Source organism: Carcharodon carcharias, chromosome 4 (assembly GCF_017639515.1).
Source record: "Carcharodon carcharias isolate sCarCar2 chromosome 4, sCarCar2.pri, whole genome shotgun sequence".
NCBI classification, from domain to species: Eukaryota; Metazoa; Chordata; class Chondrichthyes; order Lamniformes; family Lamnidae; genus Carcharodon; species Carcharodon carcharias.
Genome location: NC_054470.1, coordinates 187,441,855 through 187,468,134, shown reverse-complemented (window position 1 = coordinate 187,468,134; position 26,280 = coordinate 187,441,855). Strand labels below are relative to the sequence as shown.

At 45.7% G+C, this 26,280-nt stretch overlaps 1 protein-coding gene across 2 annotated transcripts in view; it reads right to left on the bottom strand.

Annotated features, from left to right (window-relative positions):
* Nucleotides 1–20,270: 20,270 nt before the first annotated feature.
* LOC121277497 (probable ATP-dependent RNA helicase DDX60) overlaps nucleotides 20,271–26,280 on the bottom strand; it is a 257,982-nt gene continuing 251,972 nt past the window's right edge. For both annotated transcript variants that reach the window (XM_041187050.1, XM_041187051.1), the window contains 3 exons: nucleotides 23,555–23,706; nucleotides 22,794–22,856; nucleotides 20,271–20,964 (listed from right to left, as the gene is read on the bottom strand). In XM_041187050.1, the coding sequence (XP_041042984.1) occupies nucleotides 20,859–20,964; nucleotides 22,794–22,856; nucleotides 23,555–23,706 (321 nt within the window). In that variant the 3' untranslated portion in view covers nucleotides 20,271–20,858. The remainder of the gene's footprint in view (nucleotides 20,965–22,793; nucleotides 22,857–23,554; nucleotides 23,707–26,280) is intronic.

Here is a 26,280-nt window from a genome sequence, read left to right as displayed (position 1 = left end):
AAGTCACCCATGATTATTGCAGTACCTTTCTTGCTAAACCCCATTATTTCTTGATGCTTACTCTATGTTGATACCGTCAGGGGGCCTGTAAACTACTCCACTCTGCATCTTGATCTCCTGAGCCCAAGGTCATCTTTCACTACTGTCCTTATCTCATCCTTTATTAACAGAGCTACTCCGCCTCCTTTCCTTTCCTCCTGTCTTTCCAAAATGTCAAATACTCTTGAATATTCAGGTCCCAGCCTTGGTCATCTTGTAACCTTGTCCCTGCAATGGCTGACATCTCATAATCATTTATTTCTATTTGTGCTATCAATTCATCTGCGAATGCTGCGAGCATTCAGATAAAGCGACTTTAATACAGTCTTTTTTACCATTTTTACCTCCATTGATCTTATTTGCTGGTGCACTCTTATCTTTATACATGGTTCCCTTCCTGTCACACTCTAGTTATCATTACTCACATCACTATCCTGCACTATTGCCTTGTTCTTTCTCTTTAACTTTCCAAGTCTCCCTTCACTTGAACCCTTGTCCCCGCTATTTAGTCTAAAGCCCTGTCTGCAGCAGTAGCTATTCGGTTCACTAGGACACAGTTCAGGTAAAGGCCTTCTCAATGGTAAGGCTTGTACTTTCCCCATTAGTGGTGCCAGTGCTCCATGAGTCAAAACCCATTCCTCCCACGCCAGTCTTTAAGACACGCATTCAACTATCTGCGAAAAGAGGGAATCTCAAAACTAAACTACCGTGAGTTTTACAATCCACCGACTGAAAGTCTCTGAACTAAATGATCAAAAGTTTCCGAACTTCTCTGAACTTGCATGACAACAATGACTAAACTTCAAAAGTGCTTCATTGGCTGTGGAGCACTTTGAGGTGTCATGAAAGGGCCAAATGCAAACTGTCTTCTCAAGTTGCGATGAGTTGACTGTAAATCTGCATAATTTCACACTTCTTACAATTTCTGCAATCTATCAACAACACTGAAATAGCCAGTCATGGATTTCACTGAACACAGTTCTGCATGCCCTATTGTCCCACATTTGCTGGAATTTGTTCTGTAAGAGCCCCTCTTGTTACAGTGTGCTGTGAGATCAGACTGCTGTAAATTAGAAACATGCACACATAAACACACACACACATAAACACACACACACATAAACACACATGCACAGAAACACACACATACACGAACACACACACATAAACACACACACACATAAACACACATACATAAACACACGCACACAGAAACACACACACACATAAACACACACGCACAGAAACACACACACACATAAACACACACGCACAGAAACACACACACAGAAACACACACGCACACATAAACACACACACACATAAACACACACACACATAAACACACAGGCACATAAACACACAAGCACATAAACACACACACACATAAACACACACACACACATAAACACACAAACACATAAACACACAGGCACATAAACACACAGGCACATAAACATGCACACACATAAACACACACGCACAGAAACACACACATACATGAACACACACGCACACAGAAACACACACACACATGAACACACACACACACAGAAACATGCAAACACATAAACACACGCGCATAAACACATACACACACAGGTACACACACACAGATGAACGCTTACACAGACAGACACACACACACACACATAAACACACCCACACAGACACACACACATCACAATGGACAAAAAGGCAAAGAGACACTAGTTAGCGTCACATTTATTCTATCATAGATTTGATACACACTACATAGCAGTGAAGCATATTGTTTAGATGCCACTCGTCAGCAAAAGCTACAAAGAATATGGTGTGCTTTGTAATGTTTGCCCTGTCAGCATCTCACTTAAACTTGTTCATCAATCGGTTTCCACCTTTAATGTTCTGTACTACAGAGGTTCACTTTCTTTAATTAAATATGTGGATCTGTCAGCTTAATTAGAAAGATAATTAGAGGTAGGATAAGGCAAAAATGACTATGGTCTGGGTTTCTCATTCTCTTACTTAAATGACTCAATGCTCTCAATCCACTCAACCTAGATGGAGGCCATGCGCTCCATCATGCCTGTGCTGGCTCTTTGGTAAAGCAATCCAATTAGTGCCACTTGCCCTGCACTTTCCCCACAGCCCAGCAATTTTTCTTCCCCTTGAAGTGTTTGCCCAACTCCCATTTTGAAAATTACAATTGAACCTGCTCCTATTGCCCTTTCAGGTAGTGCAGTCCAGATCATCACGGTTTGCTGTGTTAGGGAAAATGTTTCCTCTTGTTTTCCGCCAATCTCCTGAAATCTCTGTCATCTGTTTCTTTGTGGAGCACCTCTTTAATCTCGATGTGTCTTTGTGGAGCACCTCTTTAATCTCGATGTGTCTTTGTGGAGCACCTCTTTAATCTCGATGTGTCTTTGTGGAGCACCTCTTTAATCTCGCTGTGTCTTTGTGGAGCACCTCTTTAATCTCGCTGTGACTTTGTGGAGCACCTCTTTAATCTCGATGTGTCTTTGTGAAGCACCTCTTTAATCTCGCTGTGTCTTTGTGGAGCACCTCTTTAATCTCGATGTGGCATGGTGGAGCACCTCTTTAATCTCGCTGTGTCTTTGTGGAGCACCTCTTTCTTGAGGACTCGAAACGTCAACTCTTTTCTTCTCCGCCGATGCTGCCAGACCTGCTGAGTTTTTCCAGGTAATTCTGTTTTTGTTACCTCTTTAATCTTGCTGTGTCTCTGTGGAGCACCTATTAATCTTGCTGTGTCTTTGTAACAAAGCACTCCGCTATTTTTGTGATAATATGGCACATGTGATTGGAGTCATCAATGGTTGACAAATACTATTAACGTCATTTTTACTGGATAAATACAGTGCACAATATGAAACAGTCTAGACCTCATGTGGCTCCTCATTGTTACGACTATAAATTTAACTCCGTTCCCTCTAGTAATGAATGCTGCAATTGTGTCTGATGGAAACACTAAATAATGAAATTTTACAGATCTAACATGATAATCAATCAAAATGTAAGAATGCAACAACATTTAGTGTTAAACATGAGGAACTGGGAGAAAATTATTTATCATCTTCATGGGGAAACAGCTAAGTGCTTTCTTTCAAGTGTTGAATAAATCAGTAAACAAGCGGAAATGATATTTTAGATATTAAAAGGGGAGATTAGGAAAAATGTTTTTCACACAAGAGACTGAAAGAAAGAACCTGCATTTACTTGTGTCTTATTGAAACATTTAAGATCCTGAGGGGACTTGACAGGGTGGATACTGAAAAGGTGTTTCCCCTTTTGTTAGACACTAGAACTAGAGGGACACAGTTTAACAATAAGGGGTCCCCCATTTAAGACAGAGATAAGGAGAAGTTTTTTTCTTTCAGAAAGGCTTTAATAGATAGATTCTTCACTATACGAGCATACAAAATAGGAGCAGAAGTCGGCCATTCAGCCCCTCGAGCCTGCTCAATAAGATCATGGCTGATTTGTTTGTGTTTCCAATTCCACATTCCCATCTACCTCTGATAACCTTTGATTTCCTTGCCTAACAAGAATCTATCTACCTCTGCCTTAAAATTATTCAGTGACCCCGCCTCCACTGCCTTTCGAGACAGGGATTTCTAAAGTTACACAACCCTCTGAGAGGGTTTTTTCATCTCTGTCCTAAAAGGTCAACTCCTAATTTGAAAACTGTGCCCCCTAGTTCTGGACTCACCCACAAGAGGAATCATCCTTTCCATGTCCACCTTGTCAAGTCCGTTCAGGATCTTATATACTTCAATCAAATCAACCCTCACTCTTCTAAACTCTAGTGGAAACAAGCCCAGTCTGTCAAACTATCTTTATATGGCAACCCTGCTCATTCCAGATATCAATCTAGTAAACTTCCTCTGAACCACCTCTAACACATTTATATCCTTAGTTAATTAAGGAGACCAAAACTGCACACATTATTCAAGGTGCAGTCTCACCAATGCCTTGTATAAGTGAAGCATAACATCCTTACTTTTATGGCCACCACATTCAGTCCTGAAAATTGCCCAGTCTACCTCAGATTACTCTGGAAGGGTAAGGTGTCTCAAAGGTTTGAAGAACCGGTGAAGCTAGCCGATTATTCTTCTACAATGCAGTAGCAACACAAATGGCATTCTCCACTAACAGGATGCTGTTGTCAAGCCAAATAAACGCTCTCTCTACCACAAAAATGAGTAATCTGGTATATGTATTTCAGTGTCACTGTGATGCCAGTTACATAGGCTGTCCATCCCAATGATTGGTGGATTGGATCAAACAGCACATCCCTTCGATTGTTTGCAAGAGACAAAGTACTGACCGTTCTCAACCATCCCATGCTTGCAAAGCTCAGAACATAGTGTTCAATATTAGATGTGAGTCTACAAATGGACAACACTTACTGAACAATCCCAAGTGTGCTAAGAACTACACAAACAACCAAGTTGAGATTATCATTCGGGCTTGCAGTTTAGCTCACTTACGTGTGCTCAAAGTTAAATATATTCACAGACTAGGCCCTGTCCTCAGCAACAAAAGTAACACATTTCAAGCATTGCACCTTTTTCAACTAAACAAAGGCTTAGGGGACAACTGTTCCCTGGCGCACGCCCCATGGCAATGCCCCGAGCAATCAGAGTCAAATTGCCTGGTTTGAACTTAAGCAAAAGCTTTGGGGATAATTGTTCCCTGGTGCATTCTCCACGGCAGTGCTTTGACCAATCAGAGTTAGCTTTCCAACCAATCAGCACACTTTTCTCAAGCAATGTAAATTTCCTGTTCCCTTTTAAATTTGTTATTCTTGTGAATCAGTCCTGATGAGTGCAAGATGAAAAGCTTCAACAGTATGTCTCTTTTTCAGCAATACTTGAGTTCTGTACTAACAAGAGGCTGTTTTCTAAAGAATTCCTGGCATGAGATCATTATGACTTCTCATGGAGATTGATATTGTAACATTATACCATTTCAATCATAAAGGACCAGTTTACACTGCTGTACAATTAGAAGGCACAATTATTTTACAGTGAGTGGATGGAAAATGAAACCTGTCCAAATTCTGGGCAATTTACTTAGTGTATGCAGCGATAAATTGGAACACAATTGGGTCATTTATGTACCTGATGTATTTTCAAACATCATGGGTCAGTTTATCAACACTCTCTAATTAATCCAATGGCTTTTTGCTATTCTAGAAAAACAGCACCCTGGATAGTATAGAACGCCATCATTGTAAGGCAACCCAACATGATGGATTAAAGCTTCTGGCGTGTAACTTGAACATCCGACCTTTGGAATTAGAGGGGTGAGTGTTACTAACTGAGCCATGGCTAGCACTTAAAGCCTCTCAGCAAGGTTTCTGGTTCTTGATCAGCCATTCACCAGATCAGGAATCAATTACCAGCTATTTTCATTTAGTCGTGAATTTGCACTCCTCTTTTCTTTCTGCTTTCATGGTAAGGGGAAGTTAGATAAAAACATGAGGGACAAAGGACTAGAAGGATAAGCTGTCAGCATTAAAGTGGGCTCATGTGGAGTATAAATACAACCATAGAACCAGCAGACTGAATGGCCCATTACCCATGCTGTAAATGGGTGTAATATGTACTGTTGTCTTCTTCCAATCAAAGCTGAAGACTGAACCATAGAGCCGTAGAAAAGTTACTGTACAAGGCCATTCAGCCCATCATGTCAGCACCGACCAAAAAGAGAAGAAAGAAACTAGCTGCTCCTTTTAGTCCCACTTTCCAGCACCTGGTCCGTAGCCTTGCAGGTTACAGCACTGCCTCTGCTCCCGGATGCATTCTCCATGGCAATGCCACAACCAATCTGCATGAATTTCTCAATGACTCTTCCATTGATAAAAATACAGAATTCGAGAAATTTATGGCATAGAAGGAGGCCATTCGGTCCATCATGTGCTTGGCTGAAAAGAAGCTGTCTAGCCTAATCCCACTATCCAGCTCCTGGCTCACTGTAGGTTGCAGCTCCTTAACCAAGTGTCTTTTACAAATGTGACAAGGGTTCCTGCCTCTACCACGCTTTCAGGCAGAGAGTTCCAGATCCACATCACCCCCTGGGCGAAAATATTTCTCCTCAACTCCCCTCTAATCCTTTACCAATTATTTCAAATCTGTGCCCCCCCAGTGATTGATCTCTCTGCTAATGAGAATAACTCCTTCCTAGGTACTCTATTTAGGTTCCTCATAATTTCATACACCGCGATTAAATCTCCCCTCAGCCTCCCCTGTTTCCTCATAGCTAAAATTCTCTGTTTCTGGCAACATCCTCATAAAATTCCTCTGTGACTTCACTAGTGCAATCACATCCTTCCTGCAATGTGGTGACAAGAACTGTACACAGTACTCTAGCTGTGCCCTAACTAGTGTTTTATACAATTCCAGCATAACCTTCCTGCTCTCATATTCTGTACCTCAGTCAATAAAGGGAAGTATTCCAAAAGGTCTTCTTTACCCACCTAAACTAACTGCCCTGCTACCTTCAGTGACCTGTGAACATAGCCTCCCTCTGTTCCTCTACATTTCTCAGAATCCTACCATTCATTCAGTGTTCTCTTGCTTTGTTTGTCCTCCCCAAATGCACTGCCTCATGTTTCTCCAGGCTGAAATCCCCATTGGCACTTTCCTGCCCACGGGATCAGTCGCTTGATAGATTCCTACAGTTTACAACTTTCTCCATCGCTATCAACCGCACGGGTATTTTTTGTATCAACAGCAAACTTTTTAATTACACCTCCTACACTTAAACCTAACTCATTGATATAAACCTTGAACAGCAAAGGGAGCTGTTACTGAGCCCTGCCGAAACACACTGCAAACAGCCCTATAAAAACACAAAGAACACGTTTCCTTTTCTATCTGCTAGCTGTTTAATAATTCTACCTCTCGTCTTATATAAGAGTTTCAATGTTTCAACACTCAGTGGAGACCAAGGCAAGACCAGTAAGCTTCACTCTTTATTCTCTTGATCACACAGAATCCTCTACACTTAAGCCTAGTAAATGCTCAATCAGTTTACAGGAACTTTCATCCAGAAGCACTTCTCTGTGGGTTGAAGTGGTTGATGCAATCTTCCTGCCAACGACTTTTTGAAGTGAAGCTTCCATTTTGAGAAAAAAGCTGATGTGACCATAAATTAAATTCTTCCTTATCCCATCAAACGTCTAACTTACAGAAGACGCTCGAGGGAATTGGCTTTACTTTCTACTGGGGAAAGCTTGATATAGACATCCATCATCAATTGAAAGACTTTTCTACTTCAGACGTAGCTTAGGCTCCAATCTTCAGATAGTCTTCTTAATTACTAATAGCTGAGTTGTGCTTTTTTTGTGAGAAGAGATCAGAGGCCTCTCCGTGGGGTGATTGTTTTGAGATATATAATTTGCTTTTCCATTTGCAACAAATGAAGCGAAGTCAATAGGCAGAAGTGTTAAATGCAACTTCTTTGAATTAGAAAGCTTCCCTCTTATATTACAACAGTGACGACACCACTAAATAACTTCTTCAGCTGCAAAGAAACACTGAAGTAGCACTTACAGAAATGCAAAGCAAAGCACTACGGATGCTGGAAATCTGAAATAGAAACAGAAAACACTGGAGATACTTAGCAGGTCTGGCAGCATCTGTGGGGAGAGAAACAGTGTTAGCAGCCTGGGTTTGTGCTCCAGGGAATTCCCTGGCTCCCTGCACCTGGCTCGGAAAAAAGTGCCCGGGTGGCAGGATCTTCGTTCCAATGGAGCTGGGGTTTGGGGGGTTGGAGGGGGGAAGAAGAAGGCAGCTCCAGGACGGAATTCTGTCCGCTGCCCCCAGACACGATCAGAGGAGGCCACACGAGCTGGCGAGTGCCAAGATGGGCTGTTTTAAAGGCTTGCCCCAGCTCTCTAGGGGCTTTGTCGCAGTTGTTTTCTTAAACATTAGGCCCTCTAGCCCCTAACGTCTCACAGTCCCCTCCCCTCCAACCCACTCCCATGCCCCATTCATGACAACCCATGCCCCCCACCCACCCGCAATGGCCCCTCATACACTACAAGCCAAGCCATGACCCCAATCCGCCCCATGGCCCATAATAGCCCCTATGCCAACTTAGTGCCAATTTATATCAACTCAGGAACACCACCCAACATCATTTGCCCTTACACCCTCCAAGCCAGCTCACCTAATATCCACCATAAGTAGATCTCAAGAGCCATACTGAGATGAAATAAAATGAAGTTCTAAATATTTATTACAGATTTCACCATATAAAAATGCTCCCACATAAGTGAAAGCCCATTTAATACATTTAGATCCCCTCAAGTACTTATTCCCTTAATTTAAATAAAAACATGTGTATTCATTACCCACATCAAAGACAGCTAATCCTTTAATAATCTCTTTGAGATGTCAATCAAACTGTCAACTTACAGTCCCCTCAATGTGATAACTACAGGTTGTGGAAAGCAACCAAACATTAATAATGTCATAATGATAACACTTAGGGTTGTGTTAACAAACAGCTAGTGAAACTGCTAGAACGGATTTTTTTCAACACTCACAGGCACAGATAAGAAGTTTTTCTTTTCAATTTTTAAAGGGCTAGCCATTTAAATAACTTGACAGCTTAAGTTTTTCTAATGCTCACAGGCAGGCAGGCAGTTTTATTCAATTCGACAGCTTGATAGTTCTACAGACCTTATCTGCCCTTCAAGAGAGCTATGTCTTACCTAAGGTTTTGTAGCTCGCACACTGCAGGGTGAGGCTCTTGCTTCAGTGAAAATGGAGTCTCTTTGAATTCAGCACTGACTTCAAATGGCCCTACTGAGTTTGGGATTCCCACATGTGGGAATCACATACCCCCTCCCTCTATTCTGCCCCCAGTGGAGACAGGATCTGTTGGAAATGGGGGCTTGACTTCTGAATCTGGGTCCCACCCGCCATTTTGGAAGGTTCCCCCAAGTTGGTCATGTGGCATTTGCCATTGATGCGCAATAGAAAATAAACAATAGCCTATTCATGTTAATGAAGGAGTTTTTTACCTCCTATGGTCAAAACCGTGGGCATATAATAGAGGTGGATAGCGGTCCTTAATACTTCCCTTGTGCATAATCAGTTTTTTTGGCTCTTTTTTGTTACCTGGTAGTCTTGGAGATAGAAAGTCTGAGGCCTTATCATCCTTGCTGTTTTGGGGTGTGTCTTGACAAGGGCAGGTGTGACATTCCACAAGACTATAGTCTAGCATGTTCATGGCAATCCACTTTTAGAAGCTGTTAGATGACACGTTCATCGTATGTTGCTTGATGAACAAGCTGTGCTGTGGTTCGATGATGAGTAAAGCTTTGGTGGTTTCTGAGCTCGTGACATTTAGGGTCATCTATGGAAGGACTCACTCACCTCAGTTTGTAACTCTGAAGCTGCCACTGTACCCTTAAGCATTAAGTCATGTTGACAGGGGCAGTTGGCACTGATGCTCATGACTGTTAGTTGGAGCATGTTTGTTATCTTTCAGGACACAGAAGAGCTTCCTCAGCTTCTTAGAATCAAAGAATGGTTACAGCACAGAAAGAGGCTGTTCGGCCATTATACCCATACTGGCTATACCTGTAAGAGCTACTCAGTTATAGTCCCACTCCGCCCGACCCCCCCCCTTTTTTTCCAGGAGACCGGCACATTTTTTTCTCATCAGATAAGGATCCAATTCTCTTTTGAAAGCCACGATTGAATCTGCCTCTGCCACTCTCTCCGGCAGTGCACCCCAGATCCTAAATGCTTGCTGTGTAAAAATGCTATTCCTCATGAAGCCTCTAGTTCTTTTGCCAATCACTTTAAATTGGTGTCCTCTGGTCTTCTGCCAATGGGAAGGTGTTCCCCCATTTGTTCTGTTCAGGAGGCTCATCATTTTGAATGCCTCCTGTCAAATCTTGTCAGTTTTATTACACTATTTTTCAAATGTGCACTGTACTTAATGGCTTTGCAAGGAAGATTGGAAGTACAACGTCAAACCCTTCACTTTGGATTGTTAGATGACTGGCATCTATGTTTATATAGCACGACGCAACCAGAGTGAACAAAAGACCATCAAAATAGGAGCAGGGGTAGGCCATTCGGCCCCTTGAGCCTGCTCCGCCATTCAGTAAGATCGTGGTTGATCTGATTGTGGCCTCTACTCCACTTTTCCCCCTGATCCCCCCCACCCCCCCCGACTCCCCCCACCCACCTATAGCCTTTGATTCCCTTGTAGGTCAGAAAACACTGAAAAAGTGTAAATAAGTCAGATGTTTTCTTCGGATAATACAGCACAGAAGAAGGCCATTCAGCCCATCGTGCCCATGCCAGCTCTCTGGAAGAGCTATCAAATTGGCCTCACTCACTGGTCATTCCCTGTAGCCCTGCAAACTTTTCCATTTGGAGTATATTTCAATGCAGAGAGGTGGGGAAAATTGCTGCTCTCCCAAGTTTAGCATTGAGCCTGACGGCTAGCCTCCAGCCACCTGAAAAGACCCTCAAACATCAGGGCTAAAGCTGGAGGCCAGTGTTGCCATGTTGCAGTTCAGGTCCAACACATGCAGCCAATTCACTCATTTAATGCAGGCAGCTCTACAGCCACTCTCTGTAGAGGGGAGCAGTGTCATCAAGGAGGAGAGATTCACCCATCTGCTTCCCATTCGGAAAATAGGAATCGCTGGCCGAATAAAGACCAAGGCCCATCCAGTTCACCATCCTGATAGTCACAAGATACAGTAATAAGTAAGTTATTGACTAATCATAGTGACCAATCTCTATCAATTAGTCTAGAACATGAGGGCTCATTTTAACCTAAAACAAAAGGAGGGTTTGGGGCGTTGGGAGGGTTAAAAAATGTTCCCTCACCCAAACCCGCTTCCTACTTACCCACTTCCAACTTAACTGAGGCTGAATGTTAGGCAAGTGACCACCCAATTCAGCTGTGGAGCTTTAAGTATGTTACTAAGGCTGTGAGCCTCCTTGTCTTGCAGATGTTCAACTTTACCCACTGTTGGCCATGTTTCCGAGTTTCAGGGAACCTGGCAGCTGAGGTAGGCCCCTGGATCCAGGGAGCAAGTATGAAGGTCCTTACCTCCTGAGTCCCCCAGGTTTTGGGGGACTCAGGAGGTAAGGGACCTTCATACCTGCTCCCTGGATCCAGGGGCCTACCTCAGAAGGCTCTGTGGCCGGACCCTACCATCCTGACCTTCTCCTTGAGGCATCCGATCTCATCTCAGATTCTCCATTCACCACCGCTGCCAAGCTGTGATCACCCAGCTGCTCCAAAGGCCTCTGGTTACCACCCCTTTTCCCGGCCTCCAAACTCCTATCTCACCCCCGCCCCCCGCTGAGGCATAACACCGCCCTCTCCCCCCCAACAACCCCTTCCCCGAGGCCTCTGATCCCACTTTAAGCCTGTGAGCTCACACCATGAGGCCACTGACCTTTCCCCCCTATCAGGATCCTGATCGTCACCCCCCCCGGCCCCCCCCCTCAGCCATGGCATCTGAAGCCCAGTCGATCACCCTCAGATCAACACCCCTCACTTCCTCATGATCAATCCCCCCTCCTCAGATCAGTGCCATATATCCCACCTCCCTGTCCAACCTCCTCCTTCAACCCCCCGATTAACATCTCTCCACAATCAAACCCCCACCTCACCTCTGATTCACCTGCCCCATTGACCCCTCTCATCCACCTGATTCCCCCCCCCCCGATCAACCCCCTCTCCTCCTCCTCCTCCCCTCAATCCCCCATTGATCCTTTTCCCCTCCCTCAATTGGTTCTACTTTGATTGAACAAGCCCCCTACGCTCTTCCCCCTCCCACCCAATCACCCCAACTCCGCAATCAAACCCAAAACGATCAACACCCCTTCCTCCTCCTCCCCTCCTGCCCCCATTGACAACCCCCACCTTCTCCCCCTCCACCCCTCCTTCCCCCATTGACACCCCCCTCACGAATGACTCCATTCTGATTGACCCTTTTCATTCCTGCCATCCTCCCTCCCTCACAATATGATCTATTTCTGCTTTGGTTCTGTCAGCATCACAGGCGAACATCATTATTCCCATAACATTGATGGATGTGGTTAACAATGTGATAATGACCAGATAATCTCTTTTCTTTGTGGTGTTGACTGAGGGAGAAAAATTCACCAGGAGCCCAGGGATAACTCCCCTGCTCTCCTTCAAAATAGCGCCATGGGATCTTTTGCAAGCGCCTGAGGCAGGCAGATGTTACCCCGGTTCGACGTCTCATCTGACAGACAGCATCTCCAACAGTCCAGCACTCGCTCAGTGCTGCACTGGAGGGTCAGCCTTCATTTTTGTACTCAAGTCCTGGGAGTGGGACTTTGAACCCAGGACCTTGTGATTCGACCCATCCTCTACCTCTTCCTATCCGGTCATGCCGCCCCAATCCACAACCACCCCCCCCCCCACCTCCTGCTGTACAAGATCGACCCTCTCCTCCCCCCCACCAACCCTCCCTCTGGCCCCGAACACGCACTCACCTGCTGCGCCTGGTGCTGAGCGACTTCCTGCACGACAGGACATCCCGACCATTGACGTCACTGCTCTTTTGGGGAATAGGGGAAAGTGAGGGAATCCTGAATCCCGTGATCCCTGAGATCAACTGACCTACCTGCTCCCTGGGGAACACCCCAGTGGCAGAGAGCTTTGGGCCACATAGTCATGTGATCCAACCCCCGCCTCCCCCCACCCCCACCTCCACAACCAAACCTGCTGCACTCACCACATATCACATCTCACATTACTCACAGACCGCATCCTAAAATGTTATTTTCTGAAAGAAATCTATCCAATTTACATTTGAAGGGATCAATACTAACTGCATACAAGGTCTCCTGAGGGAGCCTGTTTCACGGGATTGACCACTCAATCACCGGAATGTTCTTCCCGCACATTAATTTTGAACTGAGACCCTGCTTCAATCACAGCCCATGTCCCTCTGCAGCCCTTTCAAGCATTCACCACCCTTAGTTTGATAGGACTCTCCCTTGTCCCGCGGACACAGGCTATTAGTGTTTTCTTTTTTAAAAAAATGGGAGTCTCACAGTATATCCCAGGAGAAAAAAAACTTGATAAAATAAAAAAGCACAACTTATTTGAGGGCGAGCAGCTGGGAAAAGAGTCTGGATGCTCTGTGACCTAGAGCAACACCACCCCCTACTGTGGGAAAAAGGAACTGAATTAACAACAGGTCAACGAGAGATGGGCCATTTAGTGTTATTTTTCTTTGCTTTTCTTAGTCCTTGTGCGATGGATATCAATTAATATTTTGTTCCCTCACTGAAGTCGGTGAAGTCCCTGTTTAACGTTAACAAAAATACTTGGAAAAACCCCTGAAGGGGTCATGAGGACTCGAAACGTCAACTGTGCTCTCCTCCACCGATGCTGCCAGACCTGCTGAGTTTTTCCAGGGATTTCTGTTTCTGTTTTTGTTTTGGATTTCCAGCATCCGCAGTTTTTTGCTTTTATCCCTGTTTAACGTCGTCCCATTTCACGTTGTTTCACTTTAATGTCGGTTAGTTGATGGAGGTCTGTATTCTGTTTTAGCATTGTGCGTTTTGTTTTAAAGTTGTTTTGCGGTGGACTGACCTAGGGCCATGTGACCCAGGCTCTGTCATTTTGGAGTGGCCTCTCCCGCTCCCTAACCCACCCTCTCGCCGCTGACCCTCTGTGTTCCTGGCCCCTGCCACTCCCTGACTCACCCTCCCTCCGACCCTTCCCCTTGCCGAACCTCCTGCTCCTCCACTTTCCCACTCGCCGCTTCCCTTTCCCTGAGCCCTCGCTGCGAGCTGGTGAGCAGCTTCGACTTGATGCGCTTGTAGGGTCGGCCGCGAGAGGGTGGGCTAGGGAAGCGGGAGAGGGCTGCACACTGGAGGGTCAGCGAGTGGATGGGTCCACAGAGACCAGGAGGGTCAGAGAACGGGATGTGTGGTGAGCGGGAGGTCCAGAAAGCAGGATCGGTGGCGAGAAGGTTCAGCAGTGAGCGGGAGGTAAGTCGAAAGTTAGCATGTTTCTCTTATATTTTAAATTTATTTTATTTTAAAAGTTACTTCATTTATCAATATAGGAATTTAGCAATGTAAAGCTTGCTGGTGTTATGAGGATGCTTTATTTTACAGATACAATTTCTAATTTTTCGTTTTCTGGCTGGATTTTCAAAAAAAAACTGAAATCCTCTGAAGACAAAGGAGGCCTGACAGACAGCTACAATACACAAGCATGTGTTCCACCAGATGGGATGAAACAGAACAGGCGCTTAACCCCCCCAGGGAGCGTGAAAGGCCCTATTTCATGGTGGCTTTACACTATCCGGAAATTTTTCAAAAGTTTCTGCAATGAGACATCAAAATGCAATTGCCTGGTTCTAAAAACAATGACTACAGCAGGCACAGATTCATCGAATTCCTCTGGAATATACAGCCAGCAGGGCACTTTAAGTTCAGAGGTCAGAATGATGCACTGAACAGTCTGCAAAAAGTTGTTTGCTTTCTCTCTCTCTCTCTCTCTCTCTCTCTCCTTCACAGAAATATTGTGCCCGGATTTGCAAAGTGATCATCCTGAGATGTGAAAGCTACTGCAAATGTGGAAATCTATTCCATTCAACGACACCCAGAAAGACACTTGAACAAAACAGCTACATGGAATGACCACTTTGAGAGCAGCCAAGGAACAGCTAACTGTATATTCCTTTATCTTATTCACCTGGATAGAGTGGACGTGGGGAAGATGTTTTCATTAGTAGGAGAGACTAGGACCCGAAGGCACAGCCTCAGAGTAAAGGGAAGACCTTTTAGAACGGAGATGAGGAGAAACTTCTTTAGCCAGAGAGTGGTGAATCTATGGAATTCATTGCCACAGAAGGCTGTGGAGGCCAGGTCATTGAGTGTATTTAAGATGGAAATGGATGGGTTCTTGATTGGTAAGGGGATCAAAGGTTACGGGGAAAAGGCGGGAGAATGGGGTTGAGAAACTTATCAGCCATGATTGAATGGCGGAGCAGACTCGATGGGCCGAATGGCCTAATTTCTGCTCCTATGTCTTATGGTCTTATGTACTGTAAAAAATCCTTAAGCCTGTCCTCTACTTCTACCACCTGTACTAGTGTGTGTGTGGGTCCAGGGAATGTGCGTGATGTATGAATGATTGTTACAATCTACGTTGTTTTGTTTAAATTCGGCAAGTAGCTTAAATAAACTTATCTTGCTCAACCGCACTGGGATGGCTCCAGACTCACCCGTAGGCCAGACCAGGTAAGGATGGCAAATTTCCTTCCCTTAAAGGACACTAGTGAACCAGATGGGTTTTTAACAACAATGATAGCTTCATGGTCACCATTACTGAGACTAGCTTTAGCTTCCAGATTTATTAATTGAATTCAAATTCCACCAGCTGCCTTTGTGGAACTTTAGCCCATGTCACCAGATGATTACCCTGAGTCTCTGGATCGCTGGTCCAGTGACATTACCACTATGCCACTATCGACCCCTGTTACCGTCAGACTTGGAGTTACAACCTCATGTGCTCGTAACACGGGCTATAATGTTTTACTGTTTTCTTCTGATGAGAAAGATCCTACAGAGCCTAACTACAGCCTTTACATCGGTTTCAGTGGAGAATCGGATTCACTTGAAGCTGTTTCACATCAAGTTGCACTTTTCAGGGATGCAACTACAGCTTTAAGTGAGGACTCCCTGTGTCGAAGTGTTTTTATTTTACTCTAACTAGACCACTGGGCGGTAGGGTTGCCAACTCCTCAGGATAGCCCAGGAGTCTCCAGGAGTCAAAAGTTCTTTTCCTGGACACACCGAGGTGGAAAATCATAGCGGGGTGGGGGGGGCGGGGAACGTTGGGAAAATTGTGCTGATTTTCATTTTCTTCGGACGTTTTTGTCCATCGTTGGTTAAAAAAAAATTACGGGAGATGGAACAGAGGCTGTTTGACTGAGCTGAGAATCATCCTATCCGGTTGGAGAGAGCCTGTTTGCTTTAATGATGGGGCGTGGGGGTGTGGGGGTGGTGTGCTCGCCTACCGAGAGCGGGAGGTGGGGGAGATCAGGGAGGTTCGAGATGGAGGTGTGATGGAATCTCCGGGAATGTGTCCAACTAGGGTTGGCGACCCTACCGCTGGCACCACTTAGGGGTCTTTGACCTCATTTGAAAGATGCCTCCATGGTTCCAACCCTCCTGAATCTTGCAACCCTGGTGCCCCCTTGTTGCTCGTTTGCTTCAACCCTCACCTCTTTCCTCCTCTCTACCCTCAGTGCCAGAGCCTCCAGCCGTCCCAGCTTTAACTTCTGGGTCTCTCCAAACAACCCATCCGACTTGCTATCAACTCTCCGCAGCTCCAGATTCCCCTAAAAGCCTTCAGCCAAACTGCCAGTGATTTGTTCCCGTTGATAACAGTGGTTCATTTCTAGATTTTTTAAAAACCAAGTTCAACTCTGGAAGCTGCCATGGTGGGATTTTAATGCTGAGCTAAGATTGTTGCCCGTTCCTTCACAGTCACCGGGCCAAGGAGAGAAATCATGGGCCCTGCTGCTTCTCCTGTTTCCGGGTCCTTTATTAACCACCTCCTGCCAGCCCACCCCCTTAACCCTTCCTTACCATCCCCAACTCCAGTAAAATCTGCCTCAAATGCACTTCAAATAACAGAGTAACTTATTTTCCCACATGATATGTTGCACCAATTCTTCATACTTAGAAAAAGCCCTTACTTCCCCCAAAACTCTGGCATTTAATTAAATCAGACAAACTCTGGAATGCTGTTTTTTATTTATTTAACCTTCTCCACTCTCGGGCCTTGATCTGGTCAAAATCGATCCCTAACAGCACTGAGGGTGTACCTACCCCACATGGACTGCAGCGGTTCAAGAAGGCAGCTCACCACCACCTTCTCAAGGGCAATTAGGGATGGGCAATAACTGTTCACCTAGCCAGTGAGGGCCACACCCTACGCCAGCCTTCACCCTGCGTCACCCTTCACCCTGCACACACCCCTCACCCTGCACCACCCCTCACCCTGTGTCACCCTTCATGCTGCACACACCCCTCACCCTGCACCACCCCTCACCCTGTGTCACCCCTTACCCTGTGTCACCCCTCACCCTGCACACACCCCTCACCCTGCACCATCCCTCACCCTGCGTCACCCCTTACTCTGTGTCACCGCTTACCCTGCACACACCCCTCACCCTGTGCCACCCCCCACCCTGCGTCACCCCTTACCCTGTGTCACCCTTCACCCTGTGCCACCCCTTGGAGAGAACAGAGTAAGATAGTGAAAAGATTCACAGAGGCTGCATGAACATTTCTTCTCTGCCTGTAACAATCATTAAACCGGCAGCTATTGATGGTTAATCCTAAACGTTGGGAGTTGTTTATGGGCACCCACGATCTATGCATGGAGGAGGAGATTTACCAACCAGCCCCAACATTGTGCTGGATGTCGACCCAGAATTAAATGCCAGTGTTCTTGTTTCACTTGCCAGGACTGCCTGGATCTGTAGTTTGAGGCTGGCACCTTTTAACTCAGGGGCAGGAATACAGCCACTATACAGAAGGTGGATTCCCTGGAAAACATAGGAGGCAAGGAATGACATTTTGCACCCCATTAGCGTCAAGGTTTAGGGCCCAGGTCTACTGTCTTGGCTAAATTTACTTGCATCTCACCTCCACCACCCTGCTTCTCCTTGAGAATCCATCCCAACCAGAGTGGCATATGGTGGTGTAGTGGTAGTTCATTGGCCTAGTAATCCAGATGACCAGGCTAATTCTTTGGAGGCAAGAGTTTGATTCCTACCACGACAGTTGGTGGAATTTGAAGTCATTTATTAAAATCTGGAATAAAGCTCATCTCAGTAATGGCGACCATGACAATTACCATCGATTGTTGTTAAAAACCCACTTGGTTCATTAATGCCTCTTTAGGGAAGGAAATCTACCTTACCCGGTCTGGCCTACATGTGACTCCTGACCCACAGCATTGTGGTTGACTCTTAACTGCCCTCTGAAATGACCTAACAAACCAACCAGTTCAAGGGGAATTAGGGATGGGCAACAAATGCTGGCCCAGCCAGTGGTACTGACATCCCAGGAATGAAAATGTCACAGTGTTCTAAATGGTGCAGTGACTTTGGAAAAGGGGTCTCTGCACTTTATTCCTGATTTTTGTCCATGTGCTGCTCAGGAACAAAAATCAGAGAAGCTGTCCCTATGAAATCCTGGGTATAATGTACACAAGTTATAATACATTTCAGCGAGAGAATGATTTAACTTGTGCCTTACTTAAATGACCTGATAAAGGCATCTAATGTGATGGAAAGGTTTGATAAAAGTAGACATTTCCACTTGCAAGCAAGACCACAATCTCATTTGTTTTGTGCCTTCACGCACACCTTTCCCCCTTTAAGGAATAGCGGGCAAAGGTTAACAGCCTGATTCTCAACTCGTGGAACCCACATAATGAACGGATCAGCCACAGCCAGTGAGCACTGGAGCACAACTGGAACCCAGAGCTTCTGGTTTGCTGAGTCACAAGACATCCTGAGAGTGTGACCAGGGGCGGTAAATATCGAATTGTCACCAATGATTCAGCAGGGAATTTGGGAGAAACCTCTTTGCTCAGAGTGTGTTTAGAACGAAGGGGTGGAATCGTCCCGGATTTGCACTCAAGTGCGGTGGTGAGCGGGTAAAACCGGTGTGGCAATGGCGGCTTCTCAAGCCATATCGTCCCAATCCCGCCTCATTGATCGGCATTCCTGGGAAACGTTCCCATGGCGGGCGGGCTCCGATTGGCCCGCCACGCCATCACCCCACCGCTTCATCACGCCGGCCGCCACATTGAAATTACAGCCGTGCACGCAACTCTCAGTGCTCCCAGCCCAGGACTGCAGCAAATAAAACATGGCACCGAAAGGCAAGAATATTGCAGCACCCCCCGCCCCCCCCAACCCCCCGATTTGGTGACTGTCTCTCAAGTGCATTTTGTATGCTGTAGATGCTCGCTGTGATGTCCGCTACCTCCACTCTGGCCCGAGGAGGGGCAGCTACGTGACCACTCCGGCTTGGTAGATGATGGCAGTGTTGATCGGTGCCAATGTTGCACAGGAGAGCTTAGCCATCCAATGCAGATAGAGGATGAATGACCTCATTTGTGCCACCAGGGTAAGGCAACCATCTCATCATTCTAAACTCACACACTCAAGCCCATCACACATTCACTGGCATCTCACTCATTGCCAGCTCAAGGGACATCACCACTCGCCCTCTCACGCACACACCCTCACATCTCCACCTGCCCTCATCTCCTCTGGAGACTGCCTCCTCAGCCCTCACCATCTTGAGGCCACTTGCACAAATCAACGTGACCCCCACACACACACCCTGGGTTACCCTGCTTCCCCAGTACAGCCTTCACCTTGCAACCCCCTTCCCTTGCCTGGGGCCACTTCTCCCCCTTCCTCAGGCAAGACCCAGCCTTGCAGCCATACGACGCAACCCCCTCACCCTCTGGCTAGTCTGCTGGATAGGCACATGCCAGTGAGCCCCCATAAAAGCCCTGTGATGCTGTCTGCAAGTGCTGCCTGAAGCAAGGTAGGTAAACAAGCCTCAAAGTCCCGGAGTGAAGTGCAGCTCGCCAGGTGCATGTCGCTCATGTACAGTTGTGAAACACATCAGGTTGGATGATCCAGCGTGGGGTTGGAGGGGGAGTGGGTGGGGCGGGGGGGGGGTTGGGGTGGTGGCAATCAGTCCAGTGGCCAGACCTTTTAATGATGCGCAGATATATTACAATGAGGTTCCAGACGTCCGATGGCAGGAAATGTGGCCCATCATCAATGGGCTGAATGGGCAATCGCAAACTGGTTTCACCATGTCGTGAAACCGGTATTTTGGCCTTCTCACCATATCGTCCACTTCAGCCGCCCGATGCCAGTAGTTCCACCCTAGAAAGAATAATTCAGGCGAATGACATAGATACGTTGAAGGGGAAACTAGTTAAACACCACGAGGGAGAAAGGGAATCACAGTTCATGCCGATGGACTTGGATGAAGTATTGGTAGGAGGAGGCTCATGTGGATCACAAAAACCAGCAGCATAAAGACCAATTGGGCCGAATGGCCTGTTTCTGTGCTGTAAAATTCAAAGTAATTCTATAATCAGTCAACAGAAAATCAAGGAAACAGATAGAACCAGCAGGCTAATGGAAAGTATTTTATTCTGATAATCAATGATACAAACACCAAGAAAATATTAAAACGAAGGTTTTGATTCTTCAAAATTCCTTCCACAAGATTTATTGATATTGGAGAGCTTCTGTTAAGCATCATATCTAAATGCAAGGCTTATTATATGGATCCTCCCTCTCTGAATGATGGTACAATCTTTCCATTGTTTATAAAACGCTGCTGAATGGTTAATGGTAAAAACATGCAAGCATGCAGGCAAGGAGTACAGTTGTGGATAGTGGCTATGTTACTGGGGCTAGTAATGCAGGGGACCCTGATTAATAACCTGAAGGTTTGCGTTCAAATCCCATCACAGCAGCTGGGGAATTTAAATGAAATAAAATACTGATATCAGTGATGGGTAAAGTATGCATTATAAATATTTGAAAGAGGACTAATGTTCTCTTCAAAGTAAATTTTGTTTGGGCATAGCATGAAAAAAAAAAAGAAACACAGCATCTTAATACATCATCGAAATACCCAAAAGCAATGAACTATCCTTTAGCAGTGATTGTCGATACACAGGCAGGTACAGTGGTCCAACTTGTTATATCAGTGATATTAGCTCCAAACCTGCTGGAACTTGCTTGTGTAGCTCTCTTGCAGTTGCTGAAATGCTAAAGCAACAAGGTCATCTTCCTTAATGCACAGCTCGGTGAGAGAGGTGCTGCCAAAACACAATGGGACAAGCCTGTGAGCATTACATGTTGATATTCAAATCAGGTGACATCTAGACTTGGGGATCCACTGGAGGGTTTGAAGAATATAAGAGTTAGAGAAAGGAGTAGGCCACATGGTCATTCGAGCCTTCTTTATATTATTCTTTCACAGGATGTGGGCATCGCTGGCTGGGCCCAGCATTTATTGCCCGCCCGTAATTGCCCTTGCAAAGGAGGTAGTGAGTCACCTTCTTGAACCGCTGTAGCCTATGTGGTGTAGGTACACCCACAGTGCTGTTAGAGAGGGAGTTCCAGGATGTTGACCCAGCGACAGTGAAGGAACGGCGATATATTTCCAATTCAGGATGGTGAGTGACTTGTAGGGAACTTCCACTTGATGGTGTTCCTAGATGCCTGCCACCCTTGTCCTGCTAGGCGGTAGAGATCATGGGTTTGGAAGAGTGCTGCTTAAGGAGCCTTGGTGAGTTGCTTCAGTACATCTTATAGATGCTACACACTGCTACTACTATGCGTCGGTGGTTGAGGGAGTGAATGTTGAAGGTGATGGATGGGGTGTCAATCAAGCGGGCTGCTTTGTCCTGGATGGTGTCGAGCTTGAGTGTTGTGGGAGCTGCCCTCACCCAGGCAAGTGGGGAGTGTTCCATCACACTCCTGACTCGTGCCTTGTAGATGGTGGACAGGCTTTGGGGAGTCAGGAGGTGAGTTACTCTCCGTAGAATTCGCAGCCTCTGACCTGCTCTAACACCCACAATAATCAATGCGATCATGACTGATCTTATACTTCAACTCCACTTTCCTGCCCACTCCCAATATCTCTTGATCGCTTTAGGCGGAATTTTCCAGACCAACATCCCCCACTCCCCCCTCCCGTATGGCAGGTTTAAGGATGGGCAGGGAGGACAATGCGGCAGGAGCCAAAGAGTTGGCTTCCCACTGGGATAAAATGACAGCGTCATGATAGGTCACCTTTCCCACCAGAGGCCACTGTGAATGGGATGCAGATGAAAGCCCGGCCAGAATTGTCCTCCTCTCCCCAATCGTCCGCAGCGGGCTTCCTGGACCAACGTGGTGTGCAAATGTCGGAATTACCTGCCAGAAGGTTTGGGGAAGCTTGTGGAGATCAGGAGGGAAAATAGACTTCTCCAGCGGCCGGACCCTGGAGCGTCACATGCAGCAGTGGGTGGGTGGAGCACCCTAACTGCAGGGTCCTCCAGGAGATGGATCCTCTCAGGATCTTCCAGGAGAAGGATCTGCTAAGTGCAGGATCTTCCAGGAGATGGATTTTCTGCTACAATGGTGGGTAAGTGGGCACCTTTTAAAAGTGGATATGATGAGCCATCCAGCCCGCTCCACCACACAAAGCATTGGGAAACCCCCAGCTACATAATTAATTTTGCCACCATTGTATGATAAAGCGCAAATTCCCACCAGCCTCTGCGGCAGGAAACTCTCCCCATTCCCGCCCCCTTAGTCCTGGAATGGAAAATCCCACCCAATGGTGTCCAAAAATATATCAATCTCAGCCTTTAATAAACTCAATGACAAGAGTATTCAATGAATGGAACCAAGGGCACTAATTGGCGCTTAAATACAGTTCAACCATGGTCTAAATGAATGGCGGAACAAGCTTGTGGGGCTGAATGGCCTCCTCCTGTTCCTATGCTTTACAGTTTTATACCCTCCTAAGTTTCTATTTAAGATTCTTAGGTCATCCACTGAATAAACTTAATTAAAATAAAATAAGTTAAATTGAAATTAAAATTAATTAAAAAATGAATCAAGGACTCTGCCTTAATTGAAAAAAACCCAGTTTTACCTGATTGCAGAAATTACCAACATGAAATCTTTGATCAGATTGAAGGCTTCTCCTCTATTTAACCTAATAAATTAAAGAGAGAATAACGCACAAATTTATTGCTTATCAAAATTTTGTGCAACTTATATTTGTACAGTAGCCATCATTATCAAATAAAATATGACACCAGTCCACATTAGGTGATATTGGGTCCCATGGCCAATCAAAGGTCAAAGAGGTGGATTTTAAGGAATGTCTTATAGGAGGAAAGTGAGGTAGAGAGTTGAAGATGTGTAGGATGGAAATTCCAGAGCTTAGGGCCTAGGCAACTGAAGGCACAGCTACCAATAGTGGTGTAATTAAAATCGAAGATGTGCAAGATTAGATAAATATAGATATCCTGCAGGGTTGGAGAAGGTCAGAGTGATAGGGAGGGGTGAGGTCATGGAAGGACTTGGAAATAAAGATGAGAATTTTAAGATCGAGGCCTTGCTGGATTGTGAGTCAGTGTAGTTACATGCAAGTGCAGGGGTGATAGGGGAAGGGGACTTGGTGAGAGTTAAGAACAGGCAAAAGAGCTCTGGGTGGGCTCAAATTTACGGAGAGTGGAGCTGGGAAGCTGGCCAGAAATGGAATAGTTGAGCCCGAAGTTAAAGAAGGCATGGATTACAGGTTTCATAAGGACATTAACTGAGACATGGGTGGAGAGAGAAATGGGCAGTCTGCAGTGATTAAGCTATTAAACTACAGAATAAATACACAATTAGACAATCATTCCTCACCTATTATCAGAGTGTAAAGCATCCAAACAGCCATGCTTGTAGAAATCGAGCGCGTAGGCATTAAGAGGCATCTGCCTGCCCTGCCTGTCGTAGCACTTCAAGTGCAGAACAGGGATGTTGTTCGAATGAATTCCAAGTGTGCGGAAAATAATCTGAAAGGAGCAAAAAATATATCCACATTGTTATTGTGCAAGTACAATTCCACAGGAAGCTACCAGCCATGGAAGGCCTACAGTGTACAGGCACACAGTGTGGGTTCTCTCTCCAGGGATATCCATTTACCACCACTGACACCCAGAAAGGGAAAGAGAAGAGAGTGCTGCTTTGGGCTGCATTCGTGTGCTTAAGTTGGAGTTTGGCAAGAGAGAGACTTTTAAAGGGTTAATTTCTATCTGAAGTCTAATCTCTCTTTAACTTAGCAAACAACTAAAAGTTGCCCTTTGGGTTGGGGGAAGGTGAGTTTTAGCCCAGTTTTAAAACAGGGGTATACAGGCTCTGTTTGCAGCTGCAGCTAGTTAATTAGATAGCTAGTTTAAACAGGTTTTTTTAGAAGCTAGATTCAGATAGCACATGAGCAGGCCATCTACAGAACTGCTTTTGCTTGGCCTAAATAGCCAAGTGGTTATGGTACTGGGTTTGTAACCCCAAGATCAAGAGTTCAAATCTCACAATGGCAAACTATGAAACAATGTAACTTCATCTGAAACAGATGGAAATGGGTTTGTACTCGAAAGAGTTACAATGTACTGATTTAAAAGATTATTAAGAGTTCAAATCTCACAATGGCAAACTATGGAACAATGTAACTTCATCTGAATAGGAACAGATAGAAACGTGTTTGTACTCGAAAGAGTTACAGAGCTGCTTTTGTCTACGCCGGAGTGCTGCTTTGGACTACAGTAGAGTGCTTAAGTTGGAGTTTGGTGAGAGAGGAAGAGGGACAGGGGATCCTTTCATTTTCTACCTTTCCTCAGTAAGAAGAGCAGCAGCCTTAGTACGTAGGGCCTGGTATTTCTTCTGTCCTTCATATTCTCTAAACTGGAGGAAGTAAAAGTAAAGGGAGTAATTTAAGGGTAAGTCATGACAGGGCAGCTCGGCCAAGTGGAATGCCCCTCCTGTGCAACGTGGGAAGTCAGGGACACTTCCAGTGTCCAGAGCGACCACATGTGCAGGAAGTGTCTCCAGCTGTAGCTACTCGAAATCCATGTTTCGGAGCTGGAGCTGCAGCTGGAGTCACTGTGGAGCATCCACAAGGATGAGATCTTTGTGGATAGCAGTCCAGTGAGGTGATCACACGCAGATAAAGAGTGCACAGGCAGAAAGGGGATGAGTGACTGCCAGAATAAGAACACTGGGCAGGTCGTGCAGGATTCCCCAGGTTGATATCCCTCTCTAACAGATTTGTCATTTTGGATACTGCTGGGGGAGATGGTTTCTCAGGGGAACACAGCAAGAGCCAAATCCATGACGCCACGAGTGGCTCAGCTGCACGGGGTGGGGGGTGGTGAGGGGTGGGGGGGGAGAAAAAAGAGGGGGTGAGCAATAGCGATAGGGGATTCTATTGTAAGGGGAACAGATAGACATTTCTGGGGCTGCAGACATGACACCAGTGTGGTATGTTGTCTCCATGGTGCCAGCTTCAGGGGTGCTACTGAGTAGCTGCAGGACATTCTGAAGGGGGAGGGTGAACAACCAGAGGGTGTGGTCCATATCGGTACCAACGACATAGGTAAAGAGAGGGATGAGGTCCTGAAAGCAGAATATAGGGAGCTAGGAAATAAATTAAAAAGCAGGATCTCAAAGATAGTGATCTCAGGATCACTCTTAGTGCCACGTGCTAGTGAGATCAGGAATAGGAGAATGTGTGGCTGGAGAGATAGTGTAGGAGGGAGGGATTTAGATTCCTGAGGCATTGGGTCTGATTCTGGGGAAGACGGGACCTGTACCAGCTGGACGGGTTGCACCCCAACAGGACCGGGACCAATATCCTCGCAGGGGTGTTTGCTAGTACTGTGGGGGAGGGTTTGAACTAGAGTGGCAGGGGGATGGGAACCTGAGCGGGGAGACATGAGAGAGGGAATGAAAGACAGAAAAGTAGAAAGCAAAAGTGGAAGGCAGAGGAAACAAGGGTTAGCAGCAAATAGGGCCATAGTACAAAGAAAGTGTGAAAGTGTTTAGAAAACCAAGTCTAAAGGCACTGTATCTGGATGCATGGAGTATTCACAATAAGGTAGATGAATTAACAATGCAAAAAGATGTAAACAGGTAAGATACGTTTGCAATTACGGAGACATGGCTGCAAGGTGATCAAGGCTCAGAACTGAATATCCAAGGATGCTTGTTATTTAGAAAGGACAGGCAAAGAGGAAAAAGAGGTGGTGTGGTGTTGTTGGTTAAGGATGAAATCAGTGCAAAAGTGAGAGAGGATACTGGCTCAGGAAATCTAGATGTAGAGTCAGTCTGGGTGGAGCTAAGAAGCAACAGGGGGTGGAAAACATTAGTGAGAGTTTTCTATAGGCTTCTAAACAGTAGTGATAAAGTAGGGCACAGCATTAAACAGAAAATTAGAGATGCATGTAACAAGGGTAATACAGTAATCATAGGTGACTTCAATCTATATACAGACTGTGCAAACCAAATTAGCAATAATGCTGGGGCGGATAAATTCCTGGAGTGTGTACAATATTGTTTTGTTAGTGTGTAAAATTAAAGCACATGGGATTGGG